We start from the raw sequence: 27779 nt of genomic DNA, 5'->3' as shown, positions 1-27779 counted from the left end.
AATGGAAACTATCTCAAAGTGAGGAGCGGAGAAACAGCAATTAGAATTCTAGGTTGAAATATGAAAGTGAACACAGAAGAAAACAGCTTCAGGGGCTGAATGCAGCTGCCTCCGGAAAGTGGAACTGGGATTGGGGCTGCCTGAGACTGGGCTGATTCCTTTTCGTTCTCAGCCCATAGTATACTAATTCACTTTTTGAAACAATATGTTTGTATCTCTTTGAGAAAAATAAAAATGAGTGAGCAGTCAGTGTAATTAGTTCCTCTTGGTAGGTGAAGACACATGCTCCGTAGTCTAAGGTGCGTGCCCAAGACCCTAGTGCGGCCAAGTCAGGACAGGAGCTGGGTCCCCCAGGGCCAGGTGGTTCTCAGGTGCCAATGACTATAAGCAATGGTCACGGGAAAGGTGACAACTAGAATGTTATCATATAGAATCTCAAAGGCAAGCCAGCTTGACCCTCCACCACTGCTGGAAGAGCAGTTTGAAAAAAGTTCAGTCCATTTATGTTATGGCTGGTGAAGCCAGTTGAGTTCAGAAGAACCGTGTGACCATAACTTGTATTTATTTGATCCAAAAGCTTTATTTCAAAGAGGGAGAAATATGGGACCAGGGGAAATTCTTCTCAATGACCGTGAATTCCCAGGCCACAAAGCAGAGGAGACAATTTCCATAATATTCCACCTTATTCTGTACACGTTTCCACGCAGCCTTTGATGCTACAGTTTAGAAAGCAGCCCAGAGCCTCTGCTCTAAAACAAATCAGCTGCTCCCTGCCCACCCCTCCCCCTTCCCCCCCCACCTACTTTTGCAATCTTAGCTCCCACCCACCCCACTCCACTGCCCCCCTCCCAATCTGCACACTGGTGAGGGCAGCTCAGTACTAAGGTGTAATGTTTGGGGGACGCCAGAGCCTCTGTTAGAGGAGAGCTCATGAAGTTAATCAGCAAGGGAGCCCCCAAGCTGGTGAGGGACTTTCAAGTAAAAGGGCAATTAAGACATCCAAGCTCCCCCATCCCCAGTATAAAGTTCAAAGGCCTCAGTGAGGCCTCAGGCCCCTCCACATCAGAGCCCTGACCCTCCTCCCATCACACCCTCCTCTCTCACCAGCCCCCATTATTTTCAGTTATGCCTCTTGTTTCCAGGTCTTTGGACATGCTGTTCCCTCTTTGTGGAACACTCTTTCTTTAGCTTCCCAGGCCACAGCACTGGTCACAGCACCCTGCATCGTCTGCTGTATGCGGGCATGTTTCCCTTTATGCTGTGAGTCTCTCAGAGGTTGGACCAGGGGTGGTGGCACTGAGGGCCTTACCTGGAGCAGAGTCGGTTAAGGCTGGGCTAGGAGGTATGTCCAGCCTGGTGCCCCCTGGACAAGCCACCTGAGCCTACAGAGTGGTTTCTCGTAGGATTGTCTGGGGGCCCTTGTTCACAGCCACGTGGGGAACTGGTACAAATGCAGATTCCTGCTCCTCTCCACCCCCCAAGGCCCTCTAAGCTTTGCAGCCCATGCTCCAGGGCTTTTCTGGGCTCGGCACCCTTCTCCCAGCCTGGCAGCCTTCCACAGGACTGAGGAGTATATTAGTGGCCGCTAACCCTGGTCCCAGGGGTTTCTGCCTCCCTGAAGCATGGCAAATGGGGAAGAAACAGAGCCCAGGGCACTGGCCCCAAGGCCCAGAGCTCATCCTCCCCTGCTGTGGGCATTTTCAGGCCTGCTGGACTTGAAAGCATTCAGTTCTCTGTGCCTCAGTTTCCATACCAGCAGCCAGGGCTCCTGCCCTGACTTCCCACAGGGTAGTGAGGGTTAGGCCAACATGGAAACATCCTCAGCTGAAGAGCAGGGAGGCAGCCTCATGACCGAGAGCACTAAAGGAGGCCTCCGGGGCAGTGGGTGGGGGGGCCAGGCACCGGATCACTGCGTGGTGGGGATGGGGAGGCACCGGCACCTGCTTCTACTTCCCACACACCCCTAAGTGAAGACAGCACCACTGTTGACCAATGGGAAACAGGCCCAAAAAGCACTGCAGGAGACTTTCCCAGAGTCTCTGGCAGAACCGGGGATTGAGGTGGGCCTCCTGCCTCCTCTCAAGGACAGCATAAGCCCTCCGGCATGACAAATTTTGAGATTCTCATTACAGCTAATAGCCCCTTCCAATTGCAAGAAGATTAGGGAGGCCGTGGCCAGTGTGCAAGTGGTTAGAGCGTTGGCCCATGCACCGAAGGGTCGCAGGTTCAATTCCTGGTCAAAGGGTCGCAGGTTCAATTCCTGGTCAAAGGCACCCACCCGGGTTGCACGTTAGTTCCTAGGCCCCTGACAGGGCGAATGTGGGAGACAACCAATCAATGTGTCTCTCTCACATTGATGTTTCTCTCTCCCCCCTCTCTCCCCCTCCCTACCTTCCACTCTCTTTAAAAAATCAATGGAAAAAGTATCTTTGGGTAAGGATTAACAACAACAAAAATTAAAATTAAAAATAGACTAGGGAGCACACTCTCCTCAGAGTATCTCTTTGGCTTGGGTCCTGGCGCCCCCTAGTGGCCATTCCTCCAGCTTTGCCACCAGCACTTGGCCAGCCTGCTGTGTCTAAAGGGCTGGTAGGAGGAGACCTAGGTCCTGACAAGCTACAGGAGGCTACCCTGGGTGGAGGAAGGGGACAGAGGCCTGCATGCCCCTTGGATACACTTTTTAACCTGTCCCCAATTTATATAAGGAAACTGGTGTGCCCTTCTCCAGGTAACTTCCACCTCTCTAATCTGGCCAGAAGCCTCCCAGGTCCCCCAGGTCCCAGGCTTCTTCTGCCCCAGTGCTGATCCCTCTGGGTGTCATGAAATGCATTCATGTCTGTCTCCTATAAGAGTAATGGCTCATCCTCCGGGTACTGTTCTAAACACTTTGAGTGTATTAATCCTATGTTGTATAGAATAATGCTATTGTTATTCCTGTTTCATAGATGGAGAAAGTGAGGCCTGTGTCCTTCATCCAAGGCCAGAGCCAAGCACACAGTCTGTACCAGGCAGGGCTTCCCAAAGCTGAGAACCAACTCCTGCAAATCTGCTTTAAATGGAAACCAGCCTCTGAGCAGCTCCCTGCCCACCCCACTGCCATCCCCACCCCTACCCCCACCCCTAGCCCTAGCCCTGGGTGAAGGCTCCGCATCCCCTTTCATGCTGTTTACTCTTTTGAACAAATTGTGAGTTTTACAAGACATTCGAGGCCCATAGTGGCAAACACATGTTCCCGTGGTGACAGTCATTGGACTTGCTGGGCAGAGGGCTGTGAGCACAGCGGCCCAACCACCCAGTCCTGCCCTTCTGAGCCCTGCAGGCACCCAGCCGGTTCACACCCCGGCTGCTGCTTGGACCACTGGAGAGAGGGCCAGCTTCTTCTCCACATCTGCCATCCCCACTCTCACCCCTTCAAGCCATGGCTCCCACACTCCAAGGAATGACCCCCTCCCCACTATGCAGAATCTGGAGCCTCACAGCATACTAGGACAGGGCACTACTATCCATCTACTCAGCAGAGTATCCTGAGGCTCAGAGAGGGGAGACAGGACTTGACCAAGGTCACACAGCTGATTTAGCGGGCAAGCTCACAATTAGAACTCAGGTCTCCTGGCTCCAAAGCTGGTGCTTCCCCCATAACATTATTCCTGCCTTCAAAGTCAAGAAAGCAGAAAGATTTTGTGTCCCTTGTGCCTGGCATGTCGTCCTCCATTCACACTGACCTGAAAAAGTCAGAAGCTCCAGAAGCAGGGACGCGGCTCCCTGGTGTACATGCCCTGTATAACCAACCCTGTCCCCTTGAGTCTAAATCTGATGGGGCCATTACTCCTGTGGTTACGGTAGGTAAGACTGTCATAGCAGACTGGAGACTCTCCTGCTGGCTTTGAAGAGGTGAGCTGCCATGAAGTGAGAGGCTAGTTGCTGGGAGTGATTCCCAGTCAATAGCAGGAAGACAGGGACTTTAGTCCTACACCTGCACAGAACCAAATTCTGCCACCAACCTGAATGAGCTTGAAAGAGGACCCTAAGCCTCAGATGGCATTGCAGGCCTGGCGACACCTTGATTTCAGCCTGGCCAGACCCCGAACAGAGAACCCAGTCACACAGTTACACTGAAACTGAAATAGTAAATGGGTGCCGTTTAAGCCACTACATCTGTAGTCATTTGCTGAGCAGTCATAGAAAGTGAGCACGCTGGATTTATCTGCTTCTCCCAATCATAAAGCTGGGTGTGCGCAGCAGCATGCCCCGTGTTCAAAGCAAACGCTTCCGCAAAACTGGGCGGAGTAGGTCCAGGCACATGTAAATCATATGAACACTACACTTAGCAGCCCGTGGAGCCTGCTGCTGCTGCTTTGCCGTCTCTTTTGGGGGAATTCCCTTTGACCAGTTAGCAAAAGGGAAACCACTGGGATCCTGGTTTATGCATGGGGCGCACATGGTTCGCCAGCACAGCCAGAGGTGGATGGAGGCTGCACTCCAGTCCCACTCAGGGGCGGCCCTGAAAGGCGGTGGTACAAGGAGATCCTCCTGGGGGCAGAACTGCTACTGGTACCTGACTGCCCATGTCAGTGGAAGGAGAGACAGCCTGAGGTGTGAGACAGCCCATGGGTTAGCTGGCTGCTCAGGGACTTGGAAAGAACGAGATTGGAAAACTGGTGACAAGGAGGCAGGTATGTGGCTGGATTCTCAAAATAAGTGATGTGCAAAGATATTCATGTGCCCTGTAAATGCACAGCAGAGACACTTAGTAACGAGGGGCATGAGATGACCCATCCTGTGGGCATCATTCCTCTCTTTCCCCAGCTAATTCTACCCTTGCTCAATGGCTCATTTTAAAAGTGACTGTGACAACAGGTGTGTTAGTCTGCTCAGGCTGTCATAACAAAATACCACAGACTGGGTGGCTTAAAAAACAGAAATTTATTACTCACAGCTCTGGTGGCTGGGAAGTCCAAGATTCAGGCGCCAGCAAGGTAGGTTTCATCCTGAGGCCTCTTCTCTGGTCTTGCAGGTGGCACAATCTGGCTGGCTGCTCACATGACCTCTTCTTCGTATGCATGGAGAGAAAGAGAAAGGGAGCTCTCTGCTGCCTCTTATAAAGACATTAATCCTGTTGGATCAGGGCCCCATGATTATGACTTCATTTAACCTTAATTACTTCCTTAGAGGCCCCATCTCCAAATATAGCTACATTGGGTGTTAGGACTTCAACATATGAATTTAGGGGATGGCCAACCATTCAGTCCATAGCAGCAGGAATAGAGACTTTTCACAGGCTCAACAACATGGATTTCCCCTTACAAAGCTGATCCGGTCACTGCTACTGTTGTGTGCCCAAACTGCCAATAAACACAGCCCAATGCTGCCCAATGGCACCCAAACGGCACCATTCCCCACGAAACCACAAGGATGGCAAGTCGATAATATTGGATGTCCTCCATCATGGAGAGTGTATAAATTAATCCTCATGGAGTCTGGTATAGATTTGCCTTCTCTGCTGTGTACTCTGCCAGTACCACCATCTGTGGCCATTCAGAATGCTTCACCCATCCCCATGGCATGCCTCACTCCAGTGCCTCCAACCCAGGAACGCAATGAATGGGGAGAAAGTGTGGCCGTGAGCTTGCATCTAGCAGCTCGCCTGAGGGGATGGCAGAACGGCCTGATGGGAGTTCAGCTACAGCGCCGGCTGGGAGACAGCACCCTGGAAGGTAGGGGGTCTATCCCATGGGATGGGGTATGTGCCTTAATTAGTCACTAGGAATGTCCCCATTAAAAAAAAAAAAAAAATAGAAGCTTGTTGAGAGATAATTCACAGGCCATACAATTCACCTTCTCGTGCACAGTGGTTCTCAGTGCACCGAGCTGTGCAACCATCGCCACAGCCCACTCACTCTCATGCCTTAATAATGTGCTTACGGGATTTTGTTACCTGTTCCTGCGATATAACAGATCGTGCTGGAGCTCTGCCCAGATTCCTTCGGATTCCTTTTCTCCAGATTGGGGCCCTTCCTGGCTTCGGTGTGATTTTGCTTCCAACAGGCACACCTGAGGCTCTTTTTCAGAGAATGTCCGCCGGGCTGCCGGAGCCTGGCCCATAGGCTCAGACGGCTGGAGCTGCCTGGGAATTTACTTGCACCACGCCTGGGGCAGCCCGTGGTCAGTGACTGAGGGTGAAGGGGTGTGGAAGCCCAGGTGTCTTGCCTCGAGTCCAGGTCACTTCAAGATGTCGCATACACGCAGAGCCCTCGGTGGGGTCAGACTCAGGCGGAGAGCTGGCCTGGACCGGCAAGCCCGGGGGTGCTCTGGCTCCTCTCCCCTCCCTGTCCTGCTCCCCACTCTCCCTCCCTGGTTTCCCCAGAAAGCGCTTCCTTCACAGAACCTCACCTCGGCATCTGCTCTTGAGGCCAAATTGCAACAGAGACCACGGAGGTGCTGTTTCTCCAGGGTTTCCACCGGGAAACGCGTGATTCCACTGAGCAGCTGCAGCCTCCTCTTGGCCGCTCGGAGCTCCTTGCAGGTGGGACTGACAGTCAGAGCTGCCCTGCTGGCCTGGCAGGGTGACCTTCATTACCGAGGGCAGCGGGCTCTGCTGCGCATCAGGGAAAGGAGGACTCTGCCAGGAACCTGGGGTCCACTCGGGAAGGCCAGGGAGAGGTGCCTCCGTGTCCTCTAATGACCCCTGGACGACAGGACTCCAGCAGCGGAGGTGCGCAGAGTCCGGGGCGGGCGAGGACGCAGACTGAGCGCGAGGAAACAGGAGTGATGACGACGGACTCTGCCTGTCCGTCAGCGCGCATGGTGACCGCAGCCGCTGTCTACGCCTTGTGTTGACTCATTTCCTTCCCCTCTCCTGCCATCTAGCTAATGTCCTAGTCGAGGCTGCGGGTGGGAGCGTGACTGAACCGGTACCGCTCTGTGACCACACAGCACTGATGGGCTTTGCGTCCCTTCCCCCACTTTGGAGATGAGAGTTTCCTGCTCTGAGACAAGGGCAAGGATGCTGAGTGGCACAGGGGTGGACGGCTATAGTAGCTCTCTGTTTGCCCCTCCCGACCTCTTCTGTGCCCCATCTGTGCCCAAGGAGCCCAGCCAGAGTGCTGTGAATTGCATTACCCAGGCTCCTTTGCCTCTGGCTTCCCATTGGGTCGGTCAATGGAAAGCCCTAGCAGATCAGAGGGCAGGAGGAGAGCAAGGCGGGGCTATTTCTACCCATTTTCCTCCATACTCCTGAGCTATTTATTTTGGCTGCAGTTCTATCCTCCAGGACCACAACCCCTGCATGGCCCACCCTCCTCCACAGGCTCCAGCTCACTCCGGGCTCCAGGAACACTATTTTCTCCCCTGTCCCTTCCTCCCTGGGATGGTAACTGCTCCCATGTTGCTAGTCTCTGAGCACCTCAGTATCTCTTGTTGGTTCCTTAACCCTGCTCACACCTCTGAGAAAAAATGTCTCGTTAAAATCTCTTAAACCTTCCAAGTTGGTTTCTGTTTCCTGCCAGGACACCTTTTGGACGTGCAGTTAGAGTGGTTGCAAAAGTCCAACATATGTCCTACAGGAGCCCTTCCTGCATGCCAAGGGGAGTGCCAGGACATGGACCTAGATGAGCAGCTAGAGCCCTGGCAAGAAGAAAGAGTGTCCAGGGCCCACCTGGGGAGCACTGGCACCCAGAAGGCAGGCAGAGAAGGGAGAAGAGGGCCAATGGAAGGAGGAAGGTGTGAGGCAGGAATCCGGAGAGAAGAGTGTCCAGAAGTCTAGAGAGATGTGTGTAAAACATATTAGGAGACCAAGGAAGCAGAGCACAGAGAACTGACCACTGGATTTGGCCATGAGGTCGTATCTGGTGACTTCTATGGGTGGGTGAGTCAGATGTCGTCCTGACTTGCAATGAACCCACAGAAAAGGCAAGTAAGTGCAGTAAGTCTTGGAGGGGTAATTCTGGGGCACACCTGGCCTCAAAGAAGAGCAAGGCTGGACTGCATGGGGAGGCTCAGAGCAGGCTCCGCGGAGGTGCCGACAAGGCAGGGGATGGGGCGGGGGAGGCAGAGAGCCCTGCATGGACAGGGCCTGGAGGCATCTGGGGACATTCTAGTGTGATGGACACAAAGAGGCACAGATTATGGAACAGGCAGCTGGGCTGTGGGTTGTGAAAGGCCAGCCTGGGAAGCTGGGGCTTTCCCAGAGCAGTGGGAGCCAGAGAGGGTTTTTTTGTGGGAGAAGTGCTCAGATGGGGGTACAAGGACTCCCAGGCCTGGATGCAGGAGGGAAATATCCACCTCATCCTTGGGAGCCCAGCACATAGCCTGGGCCACGTTAGGTACCCAGTAAATGCTGACTGACCCTGTGGACAGAATATGGGCCGTTGCTGATGCTGAAGATGATGGTGGACATCACCCCATGACTGGTGTTAATATATGTAGTGGTAAAAAAAAAAATTCACTCCAAATTGGAAAAAAGATACAAAAGCCAGATGTTCAAAAACACTGACTTCATTAAAGACCAACAATCAGAATGGCCAGGGTTTCAAAACCAGGTACGTTTCACACACGGCAGAATGAGGTGTTATTGTCTTGTTGGCCCAAGTGGAGAGCGGCGGGGGAACAACTGCTCCAGCAAATGGCTGGCGGTGCTGGGAGGCGACTCCGTGTTTGCTGGGTAACCGGATTATAGCTGGAAATTAATTACCCATGAATGTGGAAAAACAGCCAAGTCCACACACACTGTTCCGTGGACTGCATCTACTACCAAGAAGAAAGGAAGGAAGAAAGGAAAAAGATGTTCTGATTCCAATTAAAAAAAGGAGAAAAAAAAATGAAGAAAAGACACCACCCAGCAGCTAATTACTGACAGGCCAGTGCCTGTGCTAGCTCAAATGCAAGAGCTGACATGATAGAATGTTAGCATCTTGCAATCTGCTGTTAATAAAATGTAGCACAAAGGCACAGAGAAGCTGGACATCTGCTCACAGGATGCTGCACAGCCTGGGGACCCCCCCCCCCCGCCCACCTACTGCTCACTCACCAGGGCTGGCGTGGAATCCCCAGCGTGGGCTTTGGGGAGTAGGGGCAAAGGATGTCGTGGTGTGGAGGGTGGACAGCCCCAGAGGCGGGAGAGGTGGCGCCAGGGCCTGCTCTGCTAGGTCCCCTCTGCAGATGGGCTGTGTATGGATCGCCACCCAAGGACGTCTCTGAAGGCTGACGGGCCAGCTTGGTGGCCCTGCTAGAGAATAAAATCTGAGCAGAAGAGCTTTTAAAAATTAAATTAGCAGTAATAGCAAAAGATCAGAAACAACCTAAAAGCCTCTTCCTGGGGCACTGGTTAAATCAATAAAGGTGTATCCATTCAAAGAAATACTAGACAGCAACTGACAGGAATGAAGATCTCCAAGCTCTACTGCAGAAGCTCACAACTGGGGTCCTGAAGAGAATGAAGGGTTCGTGAAGTTGGCCAGGGAAAATCAGACCTTGATTTTCACTAACCTCTAACTAAATTCAGTGTCCCTTTCCATTATGAATGTAGGCCACCAGCCCCAGCAGCACTGGCAGTGACTTGGTCACCGATAGAAATCACAGGTTTTCTCCTATCACCTGACAGTTGTCGCAGGTATCTCAAAACATCAGTGACATCACTACTTTGAAACTATTAAGAGTGATTGCACTCACCACTAGATCTTGTTATTTAATGTGTCCGTGAAGAAGTACATGTATTACTAACCCACAAATGTATTCTCAGTTTTGACAAATATATGAAACATAATTGGTTTCCTCTGCAACCTTATGTGTTTCACTTTATGCATTTAGAGCACTGCTTGGAAACAAGGTCATAGGCTTTCCCAGATTGACAAAGGGATTCATGGCACAAAAAAGGCTCAGAAACCCTGGCCTGGTGTTAATGAAAAGAAAATTGTGCAGAACAGTGTGGATCATGTGCTACTGTTTGTGTGTTGTTGTTGTTTGTTTTGTGTTTAAAAAAAAAAACACAGGTCAATGGAACAGATTAGAAAACAAAAATAGACCCACACAAACAGGCTCAATTGATTTTTGACTAAGGCACAAAAACAATTCAGTAGAGGGAGGATAGCTTTCAACATGGATGTTGCAGCATTTGGACATCCAGAGGCAAAAAAAATGAACCTTAACCTAAACTTCATATCTTACACAAAAAGGAACTCAAATGCAAAATGTTAAACTGCATCTGAATAAATTGGATGGGTCACATCAATGTCAGTGTTTGGGTTGTGATACTGCACTATAGTTTTGTACAATGTTATCATTAGAGGAAACTGAGTGAAGGGTACATGAGATTTCTCTGTATCATTTCTTACAACCACATGTGAATCTAGAATTATCTCAAAACTAAAGATGAGTTAAACAAGTTGAGCTTGTACAAATCATCACAAAAAAGGGAGACACCTCCAAGGAGAGAAATGAGAATGGATAACAGAGGAGAGTTGTCCTTTTAAATCGTTTACCATTTCCATGCATTACTTATATTCACAATTATTTTTAAACAAAAACAAAAGGTCTGGAGAAAGAGGAAGAAATGAGCCTAAGGAGAAACTAGCTCAGTAAAAATCAAAACTGTCTCCTAGGTTACATTTGAGTCAAGAACATTATTATTGATAAATTTCCCATCTACCTTGTGAGAAGGCTTAGATTTAAATTTTAATATACTATTAATACTCATTTTTTTTCAAAAATCAGCTTCATGCTTTGTTTATTTTCAAAACAAAAAGGGTTTGGAATTTTTTAAAAAAATGATTTCATTCCTTGTATAAGACATGAGCTAGGTTCTTTCTATTTAGCCTGCCCACATGCCTTGAAATCCGGCTGGGCTGGGTGGACTGCAGTAGGGTAGCAAGTCCTGAGGGACCACAACTTCCCCAAGGCTCACAACTCACCCTCCCTGAGAAGCAGGAGAGCACAATGTGGTTAGAAACTTAGCTCTGGAGTCGGGGAACTTGGATTTAATCCCAGCTCTGCCACTTATAGACAGCATCCCAAGTGCAAGAATCTAACCTCTGTAGGTCTCAGTCTCACCGTCTGTAAGATGGGAGCATTATGGTGCCTGCCTGGATGGGTCATGATGAGCATTCACAGAATTTGTGGAAAGCACTCAGCACAGTGCCTGGCATGTGGGAAGCACCAGGAAATAAAGAACCACGCTGTGGGCCTCAGCCTCCTGACACGGATGACAACACAGGTACCGTATTTTGTGCACTGACAGGTGACATCGGAGGTGGTATTTCACACAAGAACTCCCTGCATCCTCAGCAGACCCCTGAGCCAATGTTACCAAGGGCAGAGTGAGGCTTAGAGAGGTTACGAGATGTGCCCAGGAACACACGACTAGAAGAGGCAAGGATGAAGAGCAGGGCCCAGGAGGAGAGACCACGGCTCCTTCTTGGGTTTCTGAGCAGCTCCGCAGTAACAGAGGCCTGGGCCCAAGTCCACAAAAGCCACAGTGTCCAGAAGTAGAAGGGGCTTTAAGAAGCCTCGGGGCTGCAGAGACTCTCATCCCCTGCCCGAGGCCCAGAGAGGTATGTTTTGTCTCCAAGAGGATGCAGAACACCCCCACCCCACTCTGAAGAACAACCAGGGGCATCATGGTCTGGAGGGCTTCTCTCAGGAGGGTTTGGGGGGCAAAAACCTAGAGGTGCAGCCTTAGAAGACGCACCTTCTTGCTCCACTCTGGCCACAAGGACAAGCACTCTCAGTTCCAGCTTGCACAGTGGGGCCTGTGGTGAGCCCATGTCATGGTGGGAGCGCAGGTGCTAGGAGACCCTCACTGATCACCAGGACGCCTATTTCAGCCTTCTCTCAGGAGGCTGCCTGCTGTGGGCAGTGGAGTGGGAGTGGTTTCAGGAGGCAAATGTCTGTAGGCTGCTCTCCCTGTGCTGTCCTAGAATCTGCCTAGAATCTAGAGTGCATTCACTCGGCCCATGTTCAAAAAAATCTCAAGATGGAAACTCAGGGCAAAACGGATGTTTAAAACTCTAGAACTGGTGCCCAGGGACGTATGTTAGCCTCTGCATGCCCTTGGTCACTTATAAGCAGTGTGATTTTGGACAAATTACTACCCCTCTCTATGTGTCACTTTCCTTCATAAAATAGAGATGACAACACATGCCTTCCCTGGGTCGTTGTGAGGATCAAATGAGGGAAGGGTTCAATGAAGGCTGACTCTGTGTGGGGTCCCAGCAGACAGAGCACAAATGTAAGGCAAAAGATGCTGTGTGCATGGCCAGAGGCAGAGCAAGTCAACCCTCCACCCCAAAATCCACAAGCTGGCCCAGAAATTCAGCCATTTATTCTGCAATAGGCACTCAGTAACTACCGACCTAACCAATGCAGAGCTCCACAGATGGGAGCTGGGGACACAGAGGCAAGTGAGACCTTGTCATCACTGCCTCCAGGAAGCCCACAGACTTGTAGGAGGGATATCTATAGAGCCTCCTAATCCAGGGAGAGGAGGTCTGGAGGAGGGGGCTCCTGGCCTTAGTCTGAAAAGACGAGCAGGAGAGTCGGTGAAGGTAGGAATCTAGGCAGAAGACTCATCATGTGCAAAAGTGCAAAGGAGAGAAAGCCGGGGATATGTCATGGGACACAGGGGTTGGGGTTGGGGTTGGTGTCTGAAGACAGATGGGAGGGCATCGATTTCACAGACAGGGCAATGCATCGGTGATTGCTGAGAGGTTAGCCTAGCCCAATGATTTTCAACTGGTGTGCTGCAAGAATTTTTAAAACATTCAATACCTGACTAGTCAGGGGAACTGACCTCGCTTCCCTGAGATTGTCAAATAAAAAAAAAATGACAACAGTCAAAATTATACCTATTTTGTCAGATCAGCAAAAAATATTTTAGTGTGCTGCAGAATTTTAGTAATTAGTTTGTATGTGCCAAGATGAAAAAGATGAAAACTTGCTGGCTTAGCCTACAGGCTTATCATTTTGATTTTCCAGGAAGAGCACAGGTCTTGGATGGTCGCTTCAAGCCCGGGCTTTAGAAACCTATTCCTCCAGTCAGGCGGGCTCCCAGCCTCTCCTTGGATGCAGGTTGCTAGGCAAAGGCCCCGCCCCCACCGTGGCCTGGCCTCCGTGGGCCCGCCCACAGCTGCTGCTCACGCCCTCTCCTGGCCGCGCCGTGCAAGTGCATGGGAGTCTGGGAATGCCAGCCTGGGGCCTTTCCAACATCCTCCTGGCTCACAGCCACACCTCGGTCATTTGGGATGAGCAATGCCCGCCCTGGCCACCGTTCTCTTTGCTGTCCATCTTTTTTTGCCTGAGCCTGGCTGACTCCACCCCTGAAGAACCTAGGCTGGGCCAGCCAGCGGGGGAGAAGAGGCTGGAAAGGTGGACAGGCAGGTTGGTTTGAAGGTGCTGGTCTTTACTGTGAGAGCAGTAGGGAGCCATGAAACACATGTGAGCAGGGAAGTAACATGCGCAGATCTGTTCTTTTGATGCCCGTTCTGTGGCTGGAGAACAGCCTGGAAGAGCAGGCTGTTCAGGAGCTGGGTTGGATTAACTGGAAAGGCTATAGGGATCAGGGGTCCACTGACCCCACCAGGGTAACCATAGTGAGAGCCCACAGGAAAGGACAGAACTTGGCCTTTCACACCAGGGGTAAGGAAGGCAGGCCTCCCACCCTGCCCCACAGCTGGGTCTTTTCAGCCCAGCAGGCACATTCAAGGCTCTAGGAAAGATGAGGACCAGCCTCTGGAGACTCATCAGCTAACAGGCCTATTGGAGAACTGAGCAATCTTCCCATTCCTTGAAGGGGATATGGATCCCTACAACAGGGCAACAAGACATTCTTCTCACCAGGCCAGAGCTTCCCACCTCAAACCTCATAGGCTAACTAAACATCCTATTTTCTTACATTCGTCTGGAATGGTCACAGACTGTCTTATACCTCTCTGTGTGCCTTCATCAGAAATGGAAAAATAGCTTTATTAACGCAGCTTGGTTGAAAAATATTTCAAAACAGTCTAGGATTAAAAATATATATATGATTTTAAAAAAATAAGCAAGGGCTGATCAGCCCCACCTGGCCATCCTGACAGGTCAGACACCAGTGAAGGCAGTGTGAATGAGGCTAAGTGGAACCAGAAGTCAGGCCTTCTACCCAAACGGGGCTTCTGTATCATTATTGCCCTGGGGGCAGGACCAACATTGGGGTGGCTGATAGTTTCACCCTCTAAGCCAGGCTAGTACAAAATCACTACACCATCAAGTCCAGACTGAAGCCAATGCCTGGTTTTGCCCTGCTGAAACTACTTTGTGTCTATAATGCAGTAACTGAAAAATTCCCATGACTGTACCTGCACCAATGCCTTTCAACACAGCAGGCCCTGGACCCCAGCCACCACACTGATGAGGGGAACAGAGTATTACTTCGCAGTGGTCCTCCTGCTACTTGTCCTAGGAGGATGCTTGGGCACCCATGCCCACAGGCAGGACAGGAAGGTCAGCCTGTTCTCCTGGACAGAGAGCAGGATGCTGCTCCTCACCCTGGAATCCTTCACTCCAGGTCCCTTACCCTCTTTCTGACACCTACTTGGAGTGTCTATTTTACCTAACTCATTCTTGTCCTTTAAAAGGCAGATGAGGCCCTGACTTCTCGAGGCTTTCTCTGAACTGCACCCCCCTCCCCCCCATCCCAGTCCCAATGCCATGGGACAGTATTTGTTTCTACTAAATTCCACACTCCCTGTGGGCAGAGCTGGTGATTGCCAGGCTCGGAATCTAGTAGAGATGGAGGATGATTTTTAAGTGAAGGAGCAAATGAAATCAGAGAAAGAGGCCCAAGATCCTAAATCAGCAGAATGGGACCAAGTTGTTTTTTAAAACCATGTCCCTCTGCAGGGACCATGAAAGGAGCTGGGGAAGGGAAACAAAAAGACACGTTTACATTTTAGTGTCTGCATCAGATTACCTTAAGAGTTTTCCATTTCTTAAAATAATAACAACAATAATTGAACTAACTCCTCCCTAAGTCTCTCACTTGATAACTGAGGTGAAGGGAAGGGAAAGGAAGGGGGAGCAGGGAAGGACTTGCCTAAGCAAACACATAGAAGCAGGCTGACAGGCCACAAACCCAGGCCTTCCGCAAGGATTTAAAGAGAGAATAAACCTTCCACAAGGATTTCCATTGCTCATTTTATTTCAACAGTCAACTGTCCCCAGAGAAGAAATTGCTGACATCATAGGTGCTTTGGAAGCACCATCCTACTCTGTGAGAACTGCATCAGTGCTTACAAATAGCCTACTTTTTTAAGTTGGCAATCACTATAAAAACACCAAATAATAAAACGTTAATACATTTTTCTTAAAACCAGAAATAATGCCTATAAATGGCTTAAACTTTATGGAGGGGAGGTGAAGCAGCCCAGTGGTCACAATGCTTACTAGTAAAGCCCCTTGGAGAAGGGACGAGGGGCAGTGGCCAGGTAGGCCATGGGAGACAGGGCAGCAGAGACGGACACTCCAGAACCTGCTGTCAGTGCCCCGGTCCTGGCTGCTCGCACTAGCCACTGGATGTGTTGGAAGCTTGATGTTTGTGCTGCCCCCAGCCGGGGGCCAGGCAGGGGCAGAAGGCTGAAATACATGGTGCCTCCTGCCCTGCAGTGGGGTCTGAAGAAATCAAAGAACTCCTGTGAGGGAGAGTCGCATAAAGGGTAGCACAGCCCAAAGATGGTTAAATTCATTCCTAAAAGTGAGTTTCCAGCAGCCCCCCACCCCTCAGAGTCCTGGCCCTCTCCTGATAGCTTCCTCCTCCATTTTCCAGTTCCAGCCTACATCTCAGGATTGAAACTTAGAAACCACCCTCTTTCCTATCTTGAAATGGGAATTAACTCTATCTTATATCTATCACTATCCTCCTTCCCTGCACATCACTGAACACAGACAAGAAAATCATTGCTGTCACCCCTCCCAATGCCCCATTTTGCTGGCCCGAGGGCCTGGGCCTAGTTGGACTGCTCCTGAGACGATGGCTGGCTGGGCTCACGAGGCACCTCCGCATCCTGGTCATCTGCAAAGAACAAAAGAGAGGCACTGCATTTAGAAATAGGAAAAATTATCTATTTTCAGGTGTAAGTTTTCTACAAGGCATTCTCATCATTCCCAGGCCCTAAAGAGAATTAATTTGCCTTGAATTTGCTAGGTGCCAGGAGGAGGTAATTCTAGTCCTCATATGATACAGGCTCAAGTACAAACTCCAGTTCTGCCTGTCACCGGCTGATGGCATGAAACAAGCTATCCCAAAGCTCTGAACCACAGCTCCTCCTGTCAAATGAGATGATACCTACCTACCTTGCAACTTCCAGTCAGTGTGGGGATCAGGTGAGACAGTGAGAACTAACTTTCACTAATGTCTTCATCGTTTCAGACTCTGGTTAATCCTCAGAATAACCTCATGAGGTAGGGAGCATTATTAGTCCACTTTTACAGATGCTGAAACTGAGGCACTAAGGAATGAATTAAATTGCCCAAGGTCACATAGCTGGTAAGGGCTGGAGCCAAGGCTTATGCCCAGGCTGTCCAGCACCAGAACCGGCATGCTTCAAGCCACACTAGGCCATCTCTCCAGCTAACAAGTCTAAGCATCTCATACACAGCAGGTGTGCAACAGGCCTCAGTTTCACCTCCGTAAAATGAGAATGATATCACCAGACTAACCTCAGGGGAAGATTGAAAGGAAAAAAAATCCTTGAATGTAAAAGTACACAACCTAGGGATGGTTAAATTCATTCTGCAATGCAAAGGGCCCTCAAAAAAAAAACAAACACCCAAAGCATTTTCACATCTGAAATTTCAGCTGACCTTCACAGTAACCCTATGAAGGGGCCCATTTTACAGATGAGAAGACTAGAGAAGGGTATGTAAGTGACCCAGATCACCCAGTACACCAGTGGCAGAGCTGAGGACAGGGTTTCTAGCTCATCAGGTTCTCTCTCCAGAATGCCCTGAAGAGAGGAATCATTCCTACCAGACCCAAACCAGTTCCTGCTGCTGCTCTAGGCTCAGCATTTGCTGCTTCTCCAGTCAAAGGCCTGGTACCTGTTCTGAGCACACTGCATACACACCTTCCTCTACGTCTTTGTCCATGAGCACTGATAGAGCCAGAGAATTCTGTTGAAATCTGAGCTCTGCCATTTACATCTACAAGAATCCCTTAGGGTTCTATTGGTTTCCCCACTTGAGAATGCGGTCCCACCTCCTTGACACTTGACTATGGCATTTAGGGGTGGGGTGTAAGGAAACAGCTTATCCCAGGTCTGACACATTTTAATTCTGTTCTCAATTTCCCGTCCACATCTACTTTGATTAGCCTCGCTTTCTCCAGAAAGTCTTCCTGGCTCCCTCACAAACTAGAAGACTGGTGCTCACTTACCAGTGGTCTCCTGGTCCGTATCAGATAGGACAGTCAGCGAGAAAGACGCTGGTGGTGGTGGTGGTGGCAGTGGTGGAAGGAAATGGATCCCAGAGAGGAAGCCTGGTGGGAGGAACTGGGGCTGTGGTGATAGCGGTGGTGGCAGCAGTGGTGGCGGCAGCAGCGGCGGCGGGGGGTAGCTTGGCTGGAAGTCTTCAACTGGCTCCTGCATGGTACACTCAGCAGAGAAGCCAGACAGGAGGTTAGCCAGATGCGCTGATCAAACCTGACCCATTCTCCCAAATGGGGGGGCTCCCATGGGCTAGATCTGCCTATGTGGCCCAAACACCTGGACACAAGGCACTTGAAATGGGGCGTTCAGCAAACATCCACCAAATGATTGAAGGCAAGAAGGAACACAGGCACACCTCATATAAGCCTGGGGAACAGCCATTTAGTCACACTGACTGAGCCTTTCTATCTTTGCTTAGACACATTACCTCATTTCATCCTTATGACCCAAGGAGGGTGGTTCTCTTACCATCCTCATTATAATGATGAAAAACAGGGTCAGTGGAATAAACTACAGCCCCAGGGCCACAGAGCTGATGAGTGACTGAGGCAGAACTGGATCCCAAGTCTACCTGACTCTACTGCTCTGGGCTGGGCCAGGGTCTGAATGCATTCCCAATCACTTGTGGTCCCATTGCCTGGCACATGTAATGACATAGTCTCAAGAGTCAGGGGGCCTTCGCCTGGGTGCAGTGCAGCTGTTACTGAGTCAGAAAAGCTGGGTGACCTCACGAAAAGTGGCTTCAGCCATCAGCCATTCTGTGCTTCTGTTAATTCCTCAGAAGATGGAAGTTAACTCCATGCCACAGGATCTCAAGGCTGGAAGGAAGGGATCTGGAGGGGTGATGACTACATAGCTCAATAGCTCAAAGTTTAACAGAGAAAGACATGAATGTAATAAAAAATAGTAATGAATTTCAGATGTAGTTCCTATTATTTACTTCTCCATCCAGATACTTTACAGCAGCACTTCACAAGCTGTGTTCCGGAGAACCCTGTAGTCCTCCAAGATATTAAGAGCTCTTAAGTGTTCTTTGTCAGGGTAGTTTGAGAAAACTCACATACTGCCTCCACAATGGTGAGTCACATTTGAGCATATTAAAGCTTCGAGGCAGTATGCAAAAATCTCCTTAGATTAACCCAGCATTTCCTAATTTAATTTGACCACAAAGAAGGGAAGAAAGACTATTTTTAAGTACCTACTGTATGCCAGACCCTGTGCCAGGCACCCTACATGCATTACACCTTAGTTAATCTATCAATGGCCCCACAAGATAGGTACTTTTACCCCCGTTGTACAAAGAACCTGAGGTCCTTAGAGGTAGGTGACTTCCGCAGGCCATATAGCTAATAAAAAGAAGTAGGATTGGACCCCAGGTCTGTCCAACTCCAGGCCTGCGATCTTTTGTGGGAAGAGAACAAAGGAAGCAAAGCAGCAGCAGGTGGCACAGAGACAGGAGAAGGTGGAAGACGTCTCTTGGGAGTTTCTGGGAGCTTGGGCACGGGGAGCAAGACAAGGAGGAAAGCATTTCATAGGCTCTTGGGTTTGAAACGGCTTTACAAATAAATACTGGATCCTCTATCCAGACATAAAGGGGGTAGGAGGGGTATTATTAGAGCTTTAATTCCAAGCTACTGGGCCAAGTTTCTCCCTGGATCACAGCTCCTGCCTGGGGCCCGTGGTGGCAGCTCAGGCCCAGAGAAACCAACTGAGATCACACTCTTAACAATGGCCGTCTGGCAGGCCTGTCAATCAGAGCCCTGCTCTGGGCCCCGGGCTCCAGGCTTCTGTGTGAGCAGACGGTGTGTGTGTGCTCCACTTGGCCAGAACCCCTCTCTTTGTGTGGAGGCTAGAGCCACCATGCTGTCCCTGGGCTGCAAGGGGGTGGCCAGCACCCACAGATTTCAGGTGGGGCAGGGTGGTGGTGAGTCTTGTTTCCTCTACCTCTGTCTGAGAGACAGGCTTAGGGTAGCAGAAAGCACCTGGGCTCCAGAGTCAGGGGAACCCAGGTATACATCCTGTTTCCGTCACTGACCTTCTGTGCAATTTTGATCCCAGTCCCTCACTCACCAGTTTTGTGACCTTGGACAAATACATAACTTCTCTGAGCCTCCTTCCTCTACTCTACAATGGAATAATAACACGTGCCTTGAAGGCTCAAATAAGGGTCAGTGGGCACCCTAGAAATGATCAAGACCAAGGGGCCTGACACGGAGTGGGCACACCAACTGGGATTGAGCATATATATGTAAGAGCAGCAGAGCAGGTGGAATAAAGAGGAACCTGGAAAGCAGTCAGGATGGGACTCACCGAGCCTCCTCCATGGTAGTGGCTGAAGGACACATGCCGGAAGCCCTGCTGCAGGGGGATCCCCAGGCCCGGGGATGGATCCTGGTAGCCCATCGGGAATGAGCGATAGGAATACATGCTGGAGCAGCTGGGATACAGCTTAGAAGGCTCTCTCTCCAGGTACTCAGACCCCACCACAGTATCTGAGTTGATGCTCAGAGAGAGCCCTGAAAAGGAAGGCAATGAGGGAAGTATTAAAAACACAAAGAGCTGGGGGGAAAAGCATCGCAATACTGTCCAAAGACAGCAGTATAGTAAACACTCAGATCGTTTACAAAGAACTCCCACATCCATTATACTTTTGACCCTCCCTGCTTTTTAAACCTTTCAACCATGTCCCACTGTTCTTAGAAAAAGTCCTCAGCACAGTCATGAAGCCCCATGAGGACTGATTCCTGCCTTCACTCCAGCCTCCTCCAGTATTATAACCTAGCAGTTTCTTCTTTCTCATCCACCTCAAAGCCTCTGCAGATGCTGTTCCCTAGTCTAGGAAGGCTTTCTCCCCGAAACCCATTTTGCCTTTTAAGTCCTCAGTACTGTTTCTACTCTTCTTTAAGACCACAGCTAAGCCATTAACTATCAGAGTTCCATACACTGATTTGTGTGATTCTTTGATTAGTGCTGTTCCTCTCACAAGGACAAGACCTTTGAGGGCAAAGACTCTGACCCCCCCACACACCTTTTCATCACTAGTGTCTGGCACACAGTTAAGTGCTCAGTCTCTGTTCATGGAGAGAGGGAACAAAGGCAGGCACTGTGTCGGTGCAAAGGTATTCTTCTCTTATAGGGTGGCTGTTTCAGATCTGTCTTCCTCATCTAAATTCCCTAGGGACCAAATTTTCCTAGACTACCCCAAAAGACAGAAATGGCCTTCAGGGAGCATCCAAGCCAATTTCCTTAGCACATACAGGAGAGAGACTGACACAGAAGGAAGCAACTTGCCTAAGGTGACAGAGTGAGCAACCCCCAGTCTCCTGACTCAGACTTGTGCTCTTTCTATCACACACCATAGGGAAAACCAACAGGGGTCTGTACTCAAAAACAGCCATGATTTTGTTGTTGTTTTGTTTTTATTTTTTTTTTTAAATCCTCACCTGAGGATATTTTTTTCCATTGCTTTTCAGACAGTGGAAGGGGGGGTGAGAGACAGATAGAAATACCAATGTGAAGCAGACACATGGGTTGGTTGCTTCCCCCAGGTGCCTGGGACCAGGGGGAGCCTGCAGTCCAGGTAGGTGCCTTTGACCTCAATCAAAATGAGACCCTTCAGTCTGCAGGCCCATGCTCTAACCACTGATCCAAACAGGCTAGGGCAAAAACAGCCATTTTTTAAAAGCCTCAGACCTACATGTGACTTGAAGTTTTACTTTAAGAATGAAAGTATAATTTACATTGTTACATAAGGAACAATGTAACTTATACACACGGTGCAAAGGAGAAAAATAGTAACTCAAAGAACCAACTCTCTCCTCCGTGGAGCAGAAAAGCTGTACCATTCCCACCCACGCCCGGGGAAAGAGTGGGAAAGGGTAGAAATGATGTGCGCAGGCGCACTGAGCCAGGGCTAGGCCTCCAGGGTGCACACAGCCGCAGCCACGGTCGAGAAAGCACTTCCGCAGGAAGTCATGTGAGCGGAGCTGCGGGCCCAAGAAAAGAGCGGGAAAAGGCGCGCAGGCGGATGGGAGCAAGGCACAGTGGAACGGAGGGCCTCTGGGAAAAGCCTCCAGCCCTTGGAAATGGGGGGCGGGAGTGCGCAGGCGCAGTGATAATTGCGCTGGCCCACCCACAGAGACGTTCTGGGAGGAGGCGCCTCCAGCCCAAGAAAAGGGCGGGAAGAGGTGCGCAAACGCAGTAGGGCCAATGTCTCCGCAAGAAGAAGCCCCAGGGAAGCGGGCTGGAGGCCATTTTTTTCTTGCAAGATGAAAGGCAAAAATTGTAGCTAAATATTGAAAGCCGTCTGCACCACCCACTCCTTCCTATCTCTTTTATCTTTTTGCAAAAAGGTTCTCAACCCCAATCCGTATTCTGAGGAAGGTTTCTCAAAGCAAGTTTACCTCAGAAAGTACTTTCCCCACCCCCAACCCCAAAGTCCCTCCAGGGACGCCAGCATGGGGTGCGGGAGACTGCAGCCTTGAGAGAAACCCACGGCGGGACAAGGCCGTGTGGGGCCTGGGACTCTTACCGAAGGCGAACGGCGGGCTGGGCACGGGCCGCAGAGGCCTGCGCATCTCCAAGTGGCCAGGGCCTCCCCTGCCTGCGGCCTCCGCCCCGAGCTGGGGCCCTACAAAGCCGGGCATGGCCACGGCAGCTCGGTCGCTTGGACCCGTGTGGCCGCGACCGGCCACAACTGGCTGGAAGGCACTAGGGCCCGGGCTTGGGCCGCGCGGTGGTCTCTCCAGCAAGTAGGCGGCCGCACGGCCCTCGGGGCCCGGCTCCACTTCTCCGGAAGCGGCAAGCGGAGGCAGCGGGCGGAGGCTGGAAGCCGGGGCGATAGCCGCGGCCCGGGAGGCCAGCTCCTGGTCCTCTTCGGAGGCCTGCTTCTTGAGCATCTTCTGCGCGGCCATGATCTTCTGGCGTTCGGTGATGAGGTAGCACTTCTCGCAATTGCACTGCTTCCAGCGGCACTTGCCTGCATGGCCCTTGACTGCCACCAGGTAACCGTGATTCCGGCACCGCGAGCAGTTGGGGGTGCGCAGCATCTTGTCGGCCAGCTTGGCGGGGTCTGCCATCGTAACACAACCGCCACCTCTGGGAGCTGCAGAGCAAGTGAGGCGGGGAGGAGCAGAGCCCCAGAAGTCCCTGGTGCAGGGGACACTGGATACACTTGTAACAAAGTGGTTCTCAGTACATCCCCGGAACTGCAGCAAGACCCTTGCATTTTCCCAACTTCGGGGGGGTGCACAATTTGGAGTTTCTGCGCCTTAATTGTATGCAAGGGATTGAGTTGAGTAAGTTCTACATGGAATGCTATTGCATGTATGTCATCTGGGTTATCTGAAGGTTTAGGCATTTAATTTTCCAAAGTTTCTATTCTTGTTACCCCCGAGACACGGTATTTTGTAACTTCAAAATAGGGGGAGTGATATTCAGTGGTCCACAGATTTAAAGCTCCAGAGGAACGTCGCTCTCAGTAAACCCGTTCCAGGAGAGAAGCATTCCAAGATGAAAACAGTGTTTCTCCTTCCAAAAGCTGCTGCTTCTGCAACATTTCATTTCTCTCCCCTGCAGAGAAGCAGCCATTCACAGTGATGCTTCTAGAATATTCTCAAGAGCTCAGTGCAGAGTGATAGTTGCTCAAGGGTGTGTCCTGTTAGTAGTTCCCATTTAAGAGTCTTGTTGGTATAGGAGTTCATTTCTGGAAGATGGCGTGTTGCTGTGTGTTGATGTCTTCCCAAGTAAAGCATATTTAGAATGCTTTAAAGTAAAATAGGATATTTTAGCATTAGTTTGAATCATTGCTTAACTTTGCCATGAATTTAGTTATACCTGTAAAACAACCCAAATCTTGGGACGCCTAAAAAGCTGGCATAAATTTCATAGTTTCCCAAGGCCACTAAATTACTTCATTTTCTTGTTTGATAGAAAATTTTAACACCCTAGGGTTTTGTGTTTGTTTTTTGTTTGTTTCAGTTCCCAAAAAAGAAAAAGAAAAAAAAGGGGCCACTCATACCCCAAATTGAAAGCTTATAATCATAGAATCAATCATATTTAAGGAGGTAGCTATGGTTAACACCTGATTAAAACATGTGCACTTTAAATTGCCTTTTCTCTGAAACTCTCTCTAGTCGCAGAATAGTAGAAGCTAAGGCCTAATGTCCACCTTTATTTTCCTGTGCCTCTGGTTGCAGCAGAACTATGCATATCTCACCAGCTGCCTGAGAATAGGAAATGTTTGCCACTCTGAGGCTGATTATGTACTGGAAGGCTGAAAAGGGGTTTGTAAAGCCTCTTTTTCTGATTTAAAAAAATATATTCCTATCTTATTACGAGGGCAGGAGTATATCCTTCTCTATTATTTGGCCCTTCAGGAATTTCACTAGTCATTTTACATCCATTTAAAGAGATCTAGGTTTGTCTCTGCTTTGTCCTAACATCCTCTGTCTTAATTTTTTATTTAAAAAGCATGGTCCCATAGATAAAAGGACAGGCAAGCTCTTTTCTGTCTCTACCCAATTCAAAATATCTAATTTTTTAACTGACCCTGTCATTTGAAAGTGGTACTTAAAAATCATAGTTTCAGTACTTCTGTCAAAAAATCTGGGGCATAAGCTTCATTGTTTTATAAGGTAATTTTCTGCATTATCAAATTAAAATTTTTAACATCAGGTGACATCAGATGATAAGACCTAAAAAAGAAAAGCACTCTCATTTATATTTTATACTTGACCACCCAAGCGCTCTTCATTTTCCTATTAATGATTTAAAGTAAAATCCTATTCAAAGCCAACTATTTGAATTAACATATTTTAGCCTTGTTAACTACAGAATGCTTCCATATTTACTTCATAGCTTTAGGGACAAAATATACCCAAGATGATGTGAATTTGCATAGTGCTTTGAGAACATTAACAAACAACCATATATCTTTTTAATCAGTAGTCACATTGTAAGATGTAGAAACCCCAGGGTTTATACAATAAATAAATCTAAGAAAAAAAGAGACTAGTTTATTTCTCTTCCTTGACAAAAATCTCAATTTGTGTAGGTAAATTCCAACAGAGCTTTATTTATTTCACTCTTGGAAATTGAGGCAAATGGGTAGTTTTGTTTTATTTAGCTTGAGGACTGATTACTTCTTAGGCTGCTGCTTTTCTAATATACACATTTCTTTAAATTGTTCCTTAAAAAGATGGTAACAGATGGTAATGACATATAAGTGAAAAACTGGAAGTCAAAAGGATGGGAGCAATAAGTACACAACATTCTCCTTCCTTCCCCACACCTAAACCTTAGGAAATTTATGTTTAAGAAAGTTTGCATCATCCTAAGCAATGGTTTATAAAACAACAAGTTATAGTTGCTGAGGAAATCAGCAGTTTGACTAATTAACTATAAAAGGTCTGGTTTGTGGTCTGCCTGACTCCCAGCTTCAGTAGTGGCCCCTTTTCCCTCAGAGTCCCAAGTTTCCTACCTTGAATCATGTCTCTTCTCTTTGGTTAATATGGTTGCTATTGGTACTGTTTAATTCATATTCATTTTAAAGAACCCTGTATTATGCAATACATGGGGTATCATTTATAATCATTAAATATTGCATGCACTGTGATGTTTCCTTACTGTTAGCACACAGTAAGGAAGGCGTTTTTTGCTAATAGCAGCTATAACCCAGGTATCTGCTATCTTCCCCTTCTTCAGGCTCTCTCGAGTGAGCAATGAAGTTTACTGAAGATTTTGTAGGGAATGGAGGGGAACGTCACATCCTATAGTCGATGCTTTAAAATCCTGCCTAAGCATTTCTGTTTTCTCAAGATCCTCTTCTGCTGTGCCACACCCATTGGAGAGACACTGGTGTCTTCCCTCTCCTCCTCCTTTCCCTTACCCAGCCTTTCTAGCTTCTCTTTCCTGAATCTTTGAGAACTCTGTAACAGCTGTGACTATCTTATTTTCCTTTATGTCTAGCACAAAATAGACATTCAGTTAATATTTGTTGAATGATTATATGAATCTTGCCTCCCTCTCCTGCCAATGTCAAAGTTATAATTGGCACAGCAAATCAAGTTGGCTTCAGCCATTTTTCCCAAACATTGAATAAAACAGAAAGTCCAGAGTGAATAGGACCACTTTCCTGACAAGCAGAATTTGGGGGAAAACTTTGGTTCCTTAAATTCACCCCTATTCCTGATGTTTTTATAACAGCAATAGTAATAGCTAGCACTAAGTGTCTATATGTGCCAATAATTCTTAAGTCCTTTATGTGTATTAATTCATCTAATCCCCACACCAACCCTCGAAGGCAGGTGCTATTATTTTTACCCTTATTTTATACATGAAGAAATTGAGGCCTAGAGAAGTTAGGTAACTTGCCCAAAGTTTTACAGCCATTAAATGGCAGAACCATGATTAAAAACCAGAAAATCTATCCTCAAATTCCATGTTCTTAACCATATATCTGCTAACTCAATATTTCTTTTAAACAAACACAGTGCTCTCCTTAAGAAAACTTTGGTGAATAGAAATGTCTGTTGTATTATATGCTCCATTACAGTTGGGGCAAAAAGGGGTGAATGTGGTAGCAGCCTGGGGAAAGTTTGTAGGACACCCTGCTTACTTGTTTTCCTCCACCCATAGTTGATATTTATTGAATACCAACTATGTGCTAATCATAAGGGACACCGAAGTATATAAAAAGACAGGATCCTACCTTTAGGCATACATTCTAGCTGGCAAACCATACAGTAAATAATTCCAAATGAAAGGGGAATGGCAGGGGTAGAGGAGGGAACAGGATACTACGAGAGTCCTAACCTGGATCAAGAAATTAAGGAAGACTTCCTTGAAGGGCTGATTTCTAAGCTGAGGTCTGAAGGTTGAGCAGGAATTAGCCAGGTACAGGATCAGGAAAGGTGTGTTTCTGACAGAGGGAACAGCATATTCGAAGGCCTGCTATAATACAGTGAGGTCAGGAAACTGGAAAGAGATGAGGTGTAGAGGTTAAGCAGTAGCCAGGTCTTGGAGGGAATCTTTGGGGAAAAAGATAGGAGTTGCTATCTAAGACTAAGGAGAGAAAATGACATGGCAAGAGCCAGCCAAACTAGAATCCACATATCCAGACTTCTGTTCCCTGCCCTTGGTTTTTCTTTCAGAAAGTGGAACAATAAGTAACTAGGACTTGCATAGGTATTGCATTATTAAAATGGAGTTGAGTGGGGGTTTGGGGAGATGGGTGGCCCAGGTGGGGCACATAGTCAAGGTTAATTATAGCCCTGAACTAGTTCAATGGTAGACAGGATTGTTCCTCCTAACCCTTGCTGACTGATTCATATGAGCCTCCTAGGAATCATAAAGAGGCTAGGCACAAAGCAGCAGTGATGGAAGACAAAGGAGTGAGAGAAAAGAAGAGATGAAATCAAACAGAAAGCAGTTGAAGTGGTTATATATAGGTAAAGACTGGAACAAACAATTATGTGGAGCAGATAAAAAGTACAACATCAGGGCAGAGAGGGCATGCTCAAAGTGATATTGTTAGCTGAGTTAGACTCAATAGTACTGATATTTGTTTGGTTTTGTTTTTACTTGCTAATTTGATGAAAAAAGTATTTTTACACACAGAAACGTTCACAAAATATATATTAGAATATGTGTACTTTTGATAGTACTATCAAATTTCTGTAAATATCAAGAATTTTTTATCTTAAAAGATACAAGGCACATGTCCTGTAAATACATTATTAAAAGGGAATAATAGCTTTAATATCTCTGTTCTTTGTTCAAATGCAAATTCAATTTAACACAGCATGTATAAATTTAATGCCAATATATGCAGGGCACTATTTCCTAGTAAAATTAAGAGTCAAAAAGAACAAAGGAACAAAGAAAATTAAATTTAATCTCCCTTTTTCTATGTATGTTCATTATCTAGTTTCTTAGAACACTAAATTCCTATTTATTAAGAGAGAAACCATTAAATTCCTATTTATTAAAAAGAGAGAATGAGTGAGAGAGTGCCCAGAATTCCCCCCTGAATTCTGCTTTTATGAAAATGGCAAGCAGATATCAGGAATTTATCTTTCAAGAGACCGTTTCATTTTATGTCACAGAGTCAGTAAAAACTCAGTCCATGTTACAACTATAAACAGATGGCAAGAAAAACTGCTCTAGAGACAGGCAAACTGGGTGAGAGCCTGATCAGTACTTATTGGCTGTGTTACCTTGGCTAAATCACTTAACTTCTTTGGGTCTCAGTAGTAGTAACAATAGTAAAAATATCTGTACATGGTACTGCAAATTCCAGTGCCCCACATTTATTCCAGTTAATATTTC

At 48.2% G+C, this 27779-nt stretch overlaps 1 protein-coding gene across 1 annotated transcript; it reads right to left on the bottom strand.

The window, feature by feature from the left end:
• Positions 1-15971: 15971 nt before the first annotated feature.
• Positions 15972-22519, bottom strand: DMRTB1 (DMRT like family B with proline rich C-terminal 1; the record flags this gene model as incomplete). The annotated part of the gene is made up of 4 exons (XM_081144877.1): positions 21982-22519; positions 19761-19966; positions 17399-17603; positions 15972-16036 (listed from the first exon to the last, which is right to left on the bottom strand). Exons 1-4 carry the CDS (start codon positions 22496-22498, stop codon positions 15972-15974), a joined length of 993 nt encoding a protein of 330 aa, XP_081001003.1. The 5' UTR covers positions 22499-22519.
• Between the last annotated feature and the right edge of the window lie 5260 nt (positions 22520-27779).

The sequence above is a fragment of the Miniopterus schreibersii genome (genome assembly GCF_964146895.1).
Source record: "Miniopterus schreibersii genome assembly, chromosome: 8".
Taxonomy (NCBI): Eukaryota; Metazoa; Chordata; class Mammalia; order Chiroptera; family Miniopteridae; genus Miniopterus; species Miniopterus schreibersii.
The sequence above is the reverse complement of the archived record's forward strand: the minus strand, read 5'-3'. Positions and strand labels throughout refer to the sequence as shown.